General features: G+C 37.9%; 1 protein-coding gene across 2 annotated transcripts in view; it reads right to left on the reverse strand.

The window, feature by feature from the left end:
* IL7 (interleukin 7) overlaps nt 1-14,001 on the reverse strand; it is a 60,181-nt gene extending 46,180 nt beyond the window's left edge. For both annotated transcript variants that reach the window (XM_042924430.1, XM_042924429.1), the window contains exons 1-2: nt 13,366-14,001; nt 7,218-7,351 (exon numbers count right to left, since the gene is read on the reverse strand). In XM_042924430.1, coding sequence (XP_042780364.1) covers nt 7,218-7,351; nt 13,366-13,375 — 144 coding nt within the window. In that variant the 5' untranslated portion in view covers nt 13,376-14,001. The remainder of the gene's footprint in view (nt 1-7,217; nt 7,352-13,365) is intronic.
* Nucleotides 14,002-14,597: the final 596 nt, after the last annotated feature.

The raw sequence follows: 14,597 nt of genomic DNA on the forward strand, positions 1-14,597 counted from the left end.
GTACTGCTTTCACTGTGTCCAACAAATTTGGTAATGTATATTTTCTCTTTAGTTCAAAATATTCTTAAATTTTTCTTGAGACTTTTTCTTTGACCTATATGTTATCTAAAATGTTGTTTAAACTCCAAATATTCCATCTATCTTTCTGTTATTGATTTCCAGTTTAATTACAATTATGTTTTAGTTTGAGACCATACTTCACATGATTTCTATATGCTAAAAGTTTGTTAGGATGTGTTTTATAACCCAGAATATGTTCAGACCTGGATATTGATATTCCAATGATATTCCATGTCACCTTGCCCAAAATGTGTATTGTGCTGTTATTGGATGAAGTATTTTATAAATGTCAGTTGGGTCCAGTTTTTATAGTGCTTTTCAGTTCAACTATATGGTTACTGATTTTCTATCTGCTGAATCTGTCAATTACTGATAGAGGGGTGTTGAAGTCTTCAATTATAATAACAGATGTATCTATTTCTTGCAGTTTACCAGTTTTTGCTTCACAAATGTTGATGCTGTTATTAGGCACATACACGTTAAATACTGTTATGCTGCCCTAAAGAATTTACCTCTTTATTATTATTTAATGCCTTACTGATAATCTTCCTTACTGCATGCTTTGCCTGAAATGAACATGGCTACTTCAGCTTTCTTTTGTTTAGTGTTAACATGGCATATCATCTTCCATCTTTTTACTTTTAGTCTATGTATATCTTTATACTTAAAGTATGTTTCTTGTACACAACATATAGTTGGGCCTTTTTTTCCCTTTTTTTTTTTTTTAAATCCACTCAGAAAATCTGTCTTTGAAGTAGTGTATTTTGATTTTATTTTTATAACTAAAATAAAGCATTAATAGAACAAAAAGACTGGCCTCTTAAAAGCTAACTTCTCTTGTTAAATTGCAACTGATTCAGTCAGACTGCTAAATTATATACACAGAGAATTTATCTTCTAGCATAATCTGATATAAAAAGAACTAATTTAAGGTTTACTTTAGCTCCTTTAAATCTTTTTTCTTCTGTTAATAACAGTTTTTAAACATATTTAGACATGTTTATAAGGTAATGTTTGACAAGACTTTGATCATTTATTTTCTTGTCTACCTTTATCAGCAAACCAATGAAATGAAATGCAAGATCAAAGTCTAATAGGTATCAGGTGAGAGAGATTTTTAAATGTTAAAGAGCTTTTTGAAAAGGAGAGAGAGTGTATCAGGTTTGAATTTTGGAAAGATAACAAAGTGCCAGCAAAGAGGACAGATACACTCTGGTGGCGGGGAGATCATACAGCGGGGAACCTCCTGATGGCTATGGAAGCCATCTCAGTGATGTTCGAGGACTGCCTGATCTAAAATTATACTAGTGGAAGTCAATAGATGAATGACTTAAACAGGTGTTAAGGAGTTACAATAATCTGTGATGGATGAAATGAAGGAGTGAGGGTGCCAGGGATAATTCCAGGCTTTCAACACTGATAGACTGGGCAAATGCAAATGATGTTACCAAAGACAGAGAATGTAGAAGCAGAAACAGGTGAAAAGTGATGATAATTAGTTTTCTATTACGCATGATGTGCCAGTACAGTACATCTGAGTAAAGACTTCTAATTGATATTTAAATTAAATGGTGCTAAAGTTTATGAAAGGGGTGTAAACCTTAGGGCCATCTATGTATGCAAAGACGGAAGTTGAATACATGAAGGCCCCTCAAATAAAGATGGAGATGGAGTTAAGGACATTGGAAATTGTAAAGCCAGTTATCACCTATTCACATTTTATAACTTAATAACTTATAATAAAGAACAGCCCTTCATGTGCCTATAATCAGACTGACTCATTCCTAGAAAGTATGTGACCATATCTAGCAGCCTTTTTATTTTTTATCAGCCTCTGTTTTGGTGACTAAGAGTTATGTAACTCAACCATATGAATTATGTTTAGGCAAAATATTTTTTTATGGAAAAAACACAACAGTATTCACCATCTCAAACTAGTTCAGATTGAATATCAGGAAGGTACCTGACATTTGATTCATAACAAATTTCCAAAGAAACAGATGTTCAAGTAAAGAGACTTCTAGCCTATTTGAAACAAGGTCTGGGTTCTCATTAACTTATGGTACTGATTTTGAATTCATTTATTATTATCATATATTATTATAATTCATATAGTTACTTATGAAAAACTGCTATATGCAAGGTACTCTGTTAAACATTCTATGGGATACAAAGATAAATCAAGCATAAACTGTCCTTAAGATACTTACTGACTAGTATGGGGAAATAAGATATAAACTTAGGTAAGTGTACAAGGAGTACTGGGTTAAGAACCACAGACAATTTTAAAATGAAATTAAGAAAACAATCCCATTAACAATATCAAGTGCATCAAAGACACATAAATTACCTAGGAATACATTTAACAAAAAAAACTCAAAGCTTACAGTCTGAAAAATACAAAATATTTGTTAAAAGAAATTGAAGATCTAAATAAAAGGAAAATCATCCCATGTTCATGTGTTCATGAATCAGAAGCACTGTTATGCATTGTTGAAAATACAAAGCCCTCACATTTATCTGCAGGTGCAACAAAATCCCTATCAGACTCTTGACTGACTTCTTCCTAAAAATTAAAAGCTGATTCTAAAATTCATATGAAATTGCAAAGGACCTGAAATAGCCAAAACAATAGCAGAGCTATTTTCTGTTTTTCCTCACAATAATGAGTATATTTTCTGGAACCAGATTGCTGGGGTTTGATTTCCAGTGTTGCCACTTTCTACCTATGTGATCCAGGTCTCAGTTTCCCCATTACTAGAGGTGTTTTAAGAATCATATAAGTTGATACACAGAAAGTGCTCACAGCAGCACTGGCACATTGTAAACCTTGTATTTGTATTAGTTATTATTATTATTACTATTATTATTATTATTATCACCTCATAGGGGTATTGTGAAGCTCAAGTAAGATAATGTATGTGAGGGCACCTGGGTGGCTTGGTCAGTTAAGCGTCGGAGTCGGTTTCGACTCAGATCACGATCTCACGATTGATGAGTTCAAGCCCAACATCAGTCTTTGTGCTGACAGTGCAGGGCCTGCTTGGGATTCCACTGCTGTGTGGGAAGAAAATTTTAGAAATCCTATCTACATGTGGTTTTTATCTCATCCTTTGTAAATTTTCTTCTGTTATCTATATCTATATCTATATCTATCTATCTATCTATCTATCTATATATATATCTATATATCTATCTATCTATATATATATCTATATATATATCTTTCTTAATGCATGAAAAAAATACTATGAAATGCTCTAATATGTAAATAAATGCTAAATGTGTATTTGTAGTGCAGGCTCCAAAAATTTTACTAACGAGTGTACTGTCTAAAGTCTGGAGATCAGTGCACTATCCCACAGCATGGTCTCTCTCCTAGGGCCACGCTAATCTATTCTCCTCCTCAGAGAACCCAGCTTATATCTTCTGATTCCCAAATCTAGCTCGCAACCAGTCTGTTTGTTTTGAATGACAGTATGGCAGCCTCTCCATATGAAGTATGCAAGTTGCATACTTCACACCAAGACTTAACCATCACCAAATGAAAGCTTCTTTAAAGAAGGGTCTACAGCAATAGCACTGCTAGGAATTTACCCAAGGGATACAGGAGTACTGATGCATAGGGGCACTTGTACCCCAATGTTTATAGCAGCACTCTCAACAATAGCCAAATTATGGAAAGAGCCTAAATGTCCATCAACTGATGAATGGATAAAGAAATTGTGGTTTATATACACAATGGAGTACTACACAGCAATGAGAAAGAACGAAATATGGCCCTTTGTAGCAACATGGATGGAACTGGAGAGTGCGATGCTAAGTGAAATAAGCCATACAAAGAAAGACAGATACCATATGTTTTCACTCTTAGGTGGATCCTGAGAAACTTAACAGAAACCCATGGAGGAGGGGAAGGAAAAAAAAAAAAGAGGTTAGAGTGGGAGAAAACCAAAGCATAAGAGACTCTTAAAAACTGAGAACAAACTGAGGGTTGATGGGGGGTGGGAGGGAGGGGAGGGTGGGTGATGGGTATTGAGGAGGGCACCTTTTGGGATGAGCACTGGGTGTCGTATGGAAACGAATTTGACAATAAATTTCATATACTGAAAAAAAAAAAAGAAGGGTCTATACCTAGTCCATCATTATATCTACCCTGAAGCCCCCACCACTTCACCCCACAGAAAGGTTTTCCATAATAGCAGGCTCCAAATAGATGTTTGCTTCATGAATACGCTAACACAGATATTGCTATCAAGAGGCAGGTGAGTGTACTGGTTAACAGCAGAGGCTCATATCCGGGTTCTGACACAAACTGGGCGCCCCGAGCCTCAGGTTCTTCCTCTGTGAAATAAATGTAATAAAAGCACCTTTCTTATAGGCATACTGTTTATTTGGCTAGCACCTGGAACATAACAAACATTTCGTAAATATTAGTATTATTATGGTGTCCCTGAGACTCAAACCCAGTAATGTCCACAAAGCGTCTAGTTCACACTGAGTGCATGAATATTCTGCATGTTGTTATGAATAATTCTTTGTGAATTCTTTCTCCTTCCTTCTGATTTATCACCTCACATTTACAAACAGCTTTCTCGAGATTATCATGGCACTATTCACTGGAATTGATTAGTTCATACACTCTTCCATGTCTTGTGAATTAATCTCTTAAGAAGAGTAGCCATATTTTGCTTTGTTTAAATAGCATCATTGTTGCTGCTGTTGTTCTTGTTGCTGCTGTGTGGTTTAATGAGATAAGCTCCTCTAAATTTCCAGGAAAAATGTGCTATGAATCTGGTAGATAAAACTCTCCTTTTGGATTGCTAGTAGCATTTTTTTCTTTTTTTTGCAGTTTTACACACATAATAGTTATTTATAAATGTAGGACCAATACTAGTTGATTCCTTGCCCAGATAATAAAACTTAATAAAAGCATTATCTTGACTCAAAAACATTAATTTAGTAGCATTAATGCAGAAAATGTCAAGTGTCAAAAATGAATGAAATATAAAATGATATAATTACCATTTAGAGTACATTTTTTTTTCCTTGTCAACGAGCAAAATCAGGGACCTCTGTGGTCCCTGTTCAATATTATCTTGAATTTCCCATATCCCTCTAAGAGGCAGAACAATGATTTTTTCTATGTGTCACGTGCTACTTCAGTATAAGCATATGGAGAGGATGATAAGGAATGGCAGGAGGGGGCAGATTAGACAATTTCTCCCAACTCATGAACATTTGGGAGGGTTCTCCTTTGCCATTTGGGGCTTCAAGAACTGATTATCTGTTAAATCAACACATCTGATTATGTTGATATAGCTCTTAAATTGTCAAAAAATTCATTTTTTGTAGGTGGCATAATTGTGTAAAAAATCCCAAAGGATTTTTCCTCCTGGAACTAGTAAAGTGATTGCAGTAAGGTTTCAGGATACAAGGATAATATACAAAAGTCAACTGCTTTCCTACATATCTGCAATGAACAATTGGAATTTGAAATTCAAAACACAACACTATTTACAATAGCACCATAAATATGGAATACTTAGATACAGATCAGAGAAAATGTAAGCAGGATCTGTATGAGGACAAATATCAAACTGATGAAAGAAATCAAAGAAATATCTAAATAAATGGAAAGATATTTCACAATAGGATTTAATATTTTTAAGATGTCAGTTTAGATGTGAGTTCAGATACTTCATCGATCAGTATGTACAGATGGCAATAAACGTATGAAAAGATGTTCAACATCTTACGATATTAGGGGACTTGATTAAAACAACAATGAGATGCCATCACACACCTAAGAATGGCTAAAATTAAAAAGACTGACAACACCAAATGCTGGTGAGAATACGAGGCATCAGGAGCTCTCATCCATTGCTGGTAAAAATGCAAAATGGTATAGTCATTTTGGAGGACCCTTTGACAGTTTTATATAAAACTAAAGACAGTCTTACAATATGATCTAGCAATAACTCTCCTAGATATTTATCCAAATGAATTGAAAACATATGTCCACACAGAACCCTGTATATGAATGCTTATAGAAGCTTTATTCATAATTGCCCAAAATGGGAAGCAACCAAGACATGTGTTTCAATCAGTGAATGGAGAAACAAATGTGGTATATCCATTCAACGGAATTTTATTCAACAAAAGAAGAAACGAGCTATTAAGCCACTTACACAAAAAAAAATCATGGAGTAACCTTAAATATACATTGCCAAGTGAAAAAATCCAGTCTAAAAAAGCTACATTCTGCATGATTCCAACTATATGACATCCTAGAAAGGCAAAATTATAGAGACCATAAGCAGATTGATGATTGCCATGGATTCAAGTGGAGGGAAGGAGGGAGGGATGAATCAGTGGAGCACAAAGGATTTTTAAGGGCACTGAAACTATTTTCTGATACTGTAATGGTGGATACATGACACTGCATTTGTTAAAACCCAAAGCACTGGACAACAGAAAAGGTGAACCCTCATGTCGACTATGGACCTTAATTAATAATAATGTATCAATATTGGTTCATCAATTTAACAAATGTACCACGCAAATGCAAGATGTTAATAATAAGGGAAATTGTACAGAGGAAGAATGAGTATGTGGGAATTCTCTACTTTCTGTTTAACTTTTCTGGAAGCCTAAAACCGCTCTAAAATATAAAATATATTGTAAAGAAAGTCCACAGTAAATTAAAAAATTAATTCACAGCAAGTTACTTATATACATGGGTATAAAAATATCCGTATAATACATATGCATGTACACACAGTCAGATAAAATAACTATATATCTCTTTTCATGATAATTTTTTAATGTTGTATTCTGTTATTTTCCCTTTTCTATTATAGTGCTTCTACAGTGACTAACAGTCATCAGGAAGTGAGGAAGTGCAGATAGTTGTGCTAAATTATGCTTACAAGAAATTTAGTAGTGAAGGGAACTGGGCTGAAATGGATAGTGGTGGGAATCTGAAGGTCTACTAAGGAATCATTTTAAAAGGATATAATGATGCCAACTACAAAATATGTACTTAGTAGCTCATTAAATTTTGCTCTTTAGTTATTCCACTTTCTTCCAAGGAATACAGATGGATACTTGAATATAAAACTGTTAAAATGTGAGAAAAACAAACAAGCACATACCAAGTAATTGATGCTGATCATTAGAATGTGCTGATATTCTCTTCCGTCTTTACCTTCAATATCACAATCAGATGATGCTACTGGCAACAGAACAAGGATCAGGGGAGGAATTCCAAAGATATACCTAAAAGAAACTAAATTGAACAGTGAGTAAGAATAAGCTAAATGTTATATGTCATATTATATAGTTTGATTGTGTTGTTTCAATTGGCCTGACCATTTCTATCTTTCTTTTTAAATTTATTTTGAGAGAGAGAGAAACACAAGGCGGGGAGGGGCAGAGAGAGAGAGAGAGAGAGAGAGAAAATCCCAAGCAGACTCCAAGCTCTCAGCTAGAACTCCGCATGGGGCGGATCCCACGAACTGTGAGATCATGACCTGAGCCAAAATTAAGGGTCAGACGCTTACCCAACTCAGCACCCCCCAGGCGCCCCAGACTGACCATTTATTTCTAATAAGTTTTTAAAATGCATCTTGGCTTTTGGATAGTGTGGAAAGAACCCTAAAATTCAATATTATGTAACAGCCAAAGTAAGATTACATTTTAGAGTTCAGATTTCTTTTACTTTTTTATTTAAAAATTACTCTTTGGAAAAGCTCCGAACAGGCGTGATGAAAGCAGCCTCTTTGCCTCTGAAAAACACTCTAGGGTATAAATCAGTTTATTCAATTTCAGTTTATGTTGAACATTTCTACAAAAAAAGCATCTACAGGTAAACAAGTAAACTATAGGTAAAAAAAATAAAATAAAATGTTTTGAAATTTTATGATTTGTGGCATGAATATTTATGTAAACCTTGATGGTTGCCCAGGTATCCAGCTGCTCCTGGAGGCAGCAGTGCAGAATTATAGTGCACTGTAATTACATTCTTTCTTTTTAATACTAGACCTTAAAGAGTTTTACCCTTCCCAGAACTGTGACAAAGTTGGCATTTATATTTTGACATTTTATCTTTTAGGTTTCTAAGTGCCCAGAGACTCCTATTTTCTTCAAACACAGTCCTGTCTAGCTTCTTGACATGTTAGAAAAACCCAATAAATAAATTCACACCCTGTTAGCTAATGATTTATATCTGTTTTGGGTAAGCCTTCCCAGTTGGAGACAATTGTGTAAACAAAAGGAATGAAATTAAAAATGGTTATCATTTCAGGCAGTAATAACGCACTGATGGAAAGCCAGTTATTCCCAGAGACATTAAAATCTGGTCATATACAGACTTATTCTTCGTAAGCCTGTGAAAATGTCTTGTTTGCATCTTTCTGCAAACTTTTGACCTAAGTTAACAATATATTTCCTGTGAATTTCCAAATGAAGTTTAATTGTACTTGTTGACTGCAAGACATTTCACATCTGTGCCTTTTCTGAGTAGTACTACAAACAATACTCCTTGGAACCCAAGGACCTAATATTACGACAATCTAAACACTGTTAAATACATCATAAAGTTCCCAATAACATTATCATCTATTATATCATTATCTGTCGTATAAAAATCAATAGCACTCCCCAATAAATTATATGCTATTAGTGACCCAGATTTTTACAAATAGAGGAACTGGGCTAAATAGCAGGTGTAACAACAAATATGAATCCTATATCTCATCTTCATATATCATGGACACTTGACAAGGTAAGAGAAGCAAAATGAGACACGTAATGTATTCATAGCTCTGCCGCTAAGTGTCTATATGCGTTCAGGCAAAATTCACATAGGAGATGAATAATGATGATGACGATAGTTATTTTTGAGTACCTATCATGTGCCAAGCACTTTGTTACCTTATATACATTATCTGTAAAGATCAAAAGGGTCCTGCAAATTAATCTTTTTGTAAAAATCAGATAGTAGGTCCCAGGTCCAGATTCTAATCTGAGTTTACTGCCTCACCAGCATTTTATCAGAAATGGCCATAATCTTTTAATAACATGTAATTACATTAGTCCTCTGAATGAAACCCATCTCTGTGTAATATTACACAGATTTGCCTCTCTCTTGTACTAATGTTCCTGCATCCTGAAGATTCTCAAACAATAATCAATTGCTATTTATTCACTAAATATACTGGATTTGTATAGATTGCCTACAGCCAAATTTCATTTTTTCTGTTGTTTTACAGGTGTCCCAAAGGTATTTGGAAAGAGTAGATGATAAGGAGAAGCTATACAGCATACAATTTAGGGGGAATATAATAAAATAATTAAATACTAATGAAAAAAGAGACATTTTTACTATTTATGAAATAGTATTTCATAATATTTTACTATTTATGAAATGAATGTTATTTCAAACATCCACCTTTCATGTTTTAATAAAGGAGGCCGTTTTACTTTCTATGAGTAGTATGTGTTGTGTCCTCTTCACCCTAACTTTCAGTAATTAGTGCTCCCCAAATTCGTATCAATTCAGTTATTCATTGAATGACATTTTATCAGGGCTTTCAATGATGCCTTGGTAGAAACCTCAGTCTTTTTTATGTACTACAACTAATTTCTCAGTTCTGAAACATAATTTGCCTTGTCTGTAAAGAGTGTCTTTTGTTGCTGTTGTTAAACAGCTTAGCTCCAGAGGGACTAGAGCAATACAAAACACAGAGGGTTTGGAGTATGGAGATTTGGGGGTTTTGTCTTGCTCTGACAAGGGGTTGTATGACAATGTGTTGTGAGACTGACTGAATGACAGCATCTTTTAAGTCTTGTTTAACTGATTTGTAAAAGGAAATCTTTAGACTAAATGATCTCTCAACATCTCATTCAACTTTCAAGCACCGTAATTCTAAGAATCCCCCTGGCCATCCAAATAAGGCATTTCTTTAGACTTGACATCACCTCTGGACAATACTGCAAACACACCCAGGGCTTCAGACTCACATCTCTCAGGTTCCCACCTCTCGAATTGACAATTTGCAGTTTGGTCTGCAATTGAAGTCTTTCCTCCACACCATATAGAGAGTAAACATATTAATATTGCTTCGTGTGAGCATGCTTTTGACATCTTTGTCACAACAGGAAACAATCTCTGCTTTCATTCTGTTTTGTTTCAGGTTATACATAGATATGCACCCTTTTCCCAACCCTGAACTTTTCTTCAGGTTACAGAAAAGACAAACCATAAGGAATAATGCAAGGCAAGCTTGGGCCTGTGGAATTGTCTTTAGATTTCCTGAAGGGATTGAAACTGTAGAATTTGTTTTCAGTAGGGAATTTGGTCAAACCAGAATGATGACTGTCTAAAAAATTCTTGTTGGTTTTTAATTTAAGCCAAATAATACATTCAATCCTCAGCTGTATAAGTTATGGGGTCAAAGTGAACGTAAAAAAATTAGTTTCTACAGAGGAGCCTGGGTGGCTCAGTAGTTTCAGCGTCTGACTCTTGATCTTGGCTCAGGTCAGGATCTCTGCTTAGGTCACGATCTCAGAGTTCATGAGATTGAACCCTGAGTGGGGCTCTGTGCAGACAGCATGGAGTTTGCTTGGGATTCTCTCTCTGTGCCCCTCTCTCTCAAAATAAATAAATAAACTTAGAAAAAATTAGTTTCTACTGTGTATCAAATCCAATCTTTCATCAGTCTTTAAGACCAATAAGTGCTTATTTAATATCCATTATAACATTTCATAGACCCATTTTCACTGGGAATTAAAAAAAAGTACTCAAAAGACATTCAGGATGAAACAGAAAACATTATCTGAATATATAAGACTTGCCTTTAATATGAACAACTGGCACAAGCAAATTGGTGCAATAAAGCAAACAAAAAATCAATAAACAGAAAACCATCTGCTGTATGGAAATGATCTCGTTAAGGTTACAAACATAAGTTTGATTATCTTCAGCTAAAGAAATCTAATATCTCCCACAGCCAATATTAAGATTGCACTGTAAACTCTATCCACAAATCCCATGATAAACCCTTAAAGACATTTCTGCAGCTGTCCTATGATACTGCATACAATATTTCATTTAATCTCATAACCACTTCTGTAGGTAAGTACTACCACTCAGTTTTGCAGATGGAGAATCTGAGGAACAAAGAAACTTTGTGAAGAGGGAAGAATTTAGAAACTCAGCTTTTAGCCACCGAGTTACACTGCTTGCTACCAAAAAAAAGTATGTGTGTGTAGTTAGGGGGAATGTACAAAAACCCATCTTTTCCCACATGAACCTCACTAAGGTGCTTCCTGGCCAAGCTCTGAAATACTGTACCATAATACACTCTTATTTCAGAAAACAGACACTAAATATTTGTTCTTATTACACTAGGTTATGTGTCAGAGGTGAGATCCTAGAAAATAATCTCATGTGCATGAGTGTGAACATGACATGTAACTTGGTCCTATACAATAGCCTTTTCATTTTTGTTTCAGATATGGAAATATCAATGCGGTACCATGTGTGATTGTCCTGTGTACCTGTTTAGGCTTTCTCATCTTTCTCGGTTCCCTGTCTTTATTACTATTCCACTTTTGCCCCTCAAATATGATTACATTACCTAAACTAGACAGCATAGTTGAGAACCACATAGTAGGGTCTCAACGACTTCAACTCCCAAAACAAATAGCAAACAAAACAAAACAAAACAAAACAAACAAAAACAAAACAAAACAAAACAAAAAAAACCCTCTTCACAGTAACTCTGTCTTTAAGCTTCTAGTGAAATCTCTTGGAACAAAATGCAAAAGCCACACATTATGAGAAGTTCAGTTTTCTATTCTATTGTTTGCTAATAATACCTTATGGTAAATGAACAATATAGATACACTTCAGGAAATAAATCTCCCTGTTAATAATGCATACCCTAGCTTCCATTTCTTTTCTTTTCTCTTTGTAACCTCTCCACTTAAAATCAGAGGTGATGCAGGGATTAGAACCAAGAGCAATAAGAAAGAAAGAATTGCAGGCGATCCATGACATTGTAAGGAAGGCAGGGATATACCTAATTTCTAATTCTATGCTGAACTTCTGGACGGCACCCATTACAAATCTTTTTCCATAATTGTCCTCCACACTCTATCCCCACAACCCCCTTTATTTTGGTACTGATCTGGTACTTCTTCGCTATGCCAATTCTTGATTCTTTAACACCTATGAGAGAGGAAGGAAAGGCTCCTTTCTTTGATCTAACGGTGTAGCCTGGAAAGCGCACAGACCAGGCATCAAACGGAAGAGCAAACTGCTCCCTACTCCCGCACCCTCCCCCACCCGTCTTTTTTTGCTTGAGGAAGTATTCACTATAAAGCATTCTAATTTCCCTCAACAGATCTTCGCCCCTCACATCTCGTCTTCTCCTTTTTCCCCTTCCAGTAAACTTTCTGGCTCTTTTCCTTGGCCATATGGCTGCCACCGGAATCCCGGTCCCTCGACTCGGCTCTGCCCTTGTCCTTGTTACTCTCTGTCCGTAGTCCGCACAAATAAAATATATCGGATCCTAGCAAAAGTCTAGAATTTGAACTTTTGCCTATTTAATCCTGCCTCCTCCAAGGAGTACCCATATAGGAAAAAACAAAAACCCGAAACTCGCCTTTCTCGGTGCCAGCTCAAGGACTCGGTTTCCCAGCAAAGGGCACGAGGTACAGCCCCAGTCGGAAACTCCCAGCCTCACTGAGGGGGCGAAACGGGGTTTTCCAGAGACCTGTCCCTTTAGGGTTTAAAAGCGCGTCCCGTGGGAGCTTCGCTTTCACTTCTCTAGAGAGTACGGAGCTACAGGAGCCCAGGTACTCGCCCCTCTCCAGGCGCCTGTGAGTAACTGGGCGCCGCCAGGAGCACGGGAAGGGCGGGCTGGGAGCCGGGTTGACCGAGGACAGCGCTGGCTCGGGAAGACTGACGGCGAGCCACTGGCTACCTCTGAGACCTGGTTGCCACCGCTGAGCGGCGCCGAGGCTGCAGCTCTAGGGCTCGGGACGGAAAGCCGGCGTCTGGGACGGCTTCTCGCAGCCGGCCAGGAGCAGCAGTCCCAAGTGCAAGTGGCTGTGGGCCAGGGTACTGAGGCGCGGCTGACGCCTGCCTGTGAGAGAGCCAGTGCTCTCGGCAGGTCCAAAGTGCAAGGCTGGACTGTTCCCGGACGCGCCTGGGCGCCGGGCCCGGCAAAGCGTCCTGGAGTCCCCGGGCGTGCAGGGCGCGCGAACCGGTGCGCCTGGAATAGGAGTCCTTACCATGGAACATGGTCTGCGGGAGGCGGGCGTGGTCATGATGACCGCAACTGCAGCAGGAGCAAGCTCTCACCGCCCATAGTCGCTGCCAGGCCCCTGGTCTTCCGCGGAGTTGCTGGGAGCGCGTGCTGGGTAGGGCGGTCTCTGCGGCTGGTTCCTTTCACCCACGCCGCGCCTGCTGCTTCATCCATCCCAAGGGGGGCGGCACACACCACGGCCCGGCTCTGCGCTTTGCCTTTCCCATAACTTCCGTAGGATCAGCCGGCAATGTACTTTCAGTTTCTACTTTGCGCTGGGTCTGCAGGTTCGATCTTGGGTTCACCACTCGGGCGCCTTCACCGCCCCACCTCTCTTGAGCACCTGCGTCCTCCCCCAGACGTTTCTCTGCACCTGAACCGGGACCAGAGGAGGGCGCGAATTTCCAAAGCACCACAGAAGGAATGAGATGGCCTTCTGAATGAGAACCATTCGAGGCAAAACACTCTCCAAATGACCTCTGACCGCCTTGGCAAAGCTAGGCGACTGGGATCTAAAAGCGTTGGTTGCTAATGTGTCCACGGAAGCCGCAAATGTGTAGGGCGAAAGCTGGGCTATTGCAAGCCTACGCCACAAGGGAGGCGTCGCCACGGATTTACTGATGCCAAGACATCTTGGGGCGGGGGTGGGGTGGGGGGTGGGGGTGGGGTGGGGTGGGTGGGGTGGAAGGAAGTAAAGAATGTTTAAGAGGGTCACGCCCTCAGCCCCTCAACCTCTGTAATCAGTCTCTTTCTGCCCTGTGGTTTGTAGATGCACCTGCCCAGGTGAGACCTCAAAGAAAAATAATCCTGTGGGTGCATCTAATCTGGTAAGTGGTATGTTTGAACCCGACTATGACTTCCACGTATACATTTGTCAGAATTGGCCAATAAATCATACTATCCATTTTTACTGTGTTTTACTGAAGAGTTAGTGTGTTTTTCTAAGCCTAAATTATTTTACTATTTCCTGTTTGAATTTGTTTTCTGATATTCGGCAGGAACCCTGCTTAAAAGAAGATGGGTACTGTAAAGTGACAATAATGATGATGATAATGGCTATCATCTATCTAGCATTTGCTTTGTACTAGTATAGTAGTAAGCATTTTATATATATCCTCTCATGCAAACTTTTCTCTGAGTGGACAATTTTCTTATCTACACTTCACAGATGTGGGAACAGAGACTTCCTTAAGTAACTTGCTAGAGTTCACTTAGCTA

Source organism: Panthera leo, chromosome F2 (genome assembly GCF_018350215.1).
Source record: "Panthera leo isolate Ple1 chromosome F2, P.leo_Ple1_pat1.1, whole genome shotgun sequence".
Lineage (NCBI taxonomy): Eukaryota > Metazoa > Chordata > Mammalia > Carnivora > Felidae > Panthera > Panthera leo.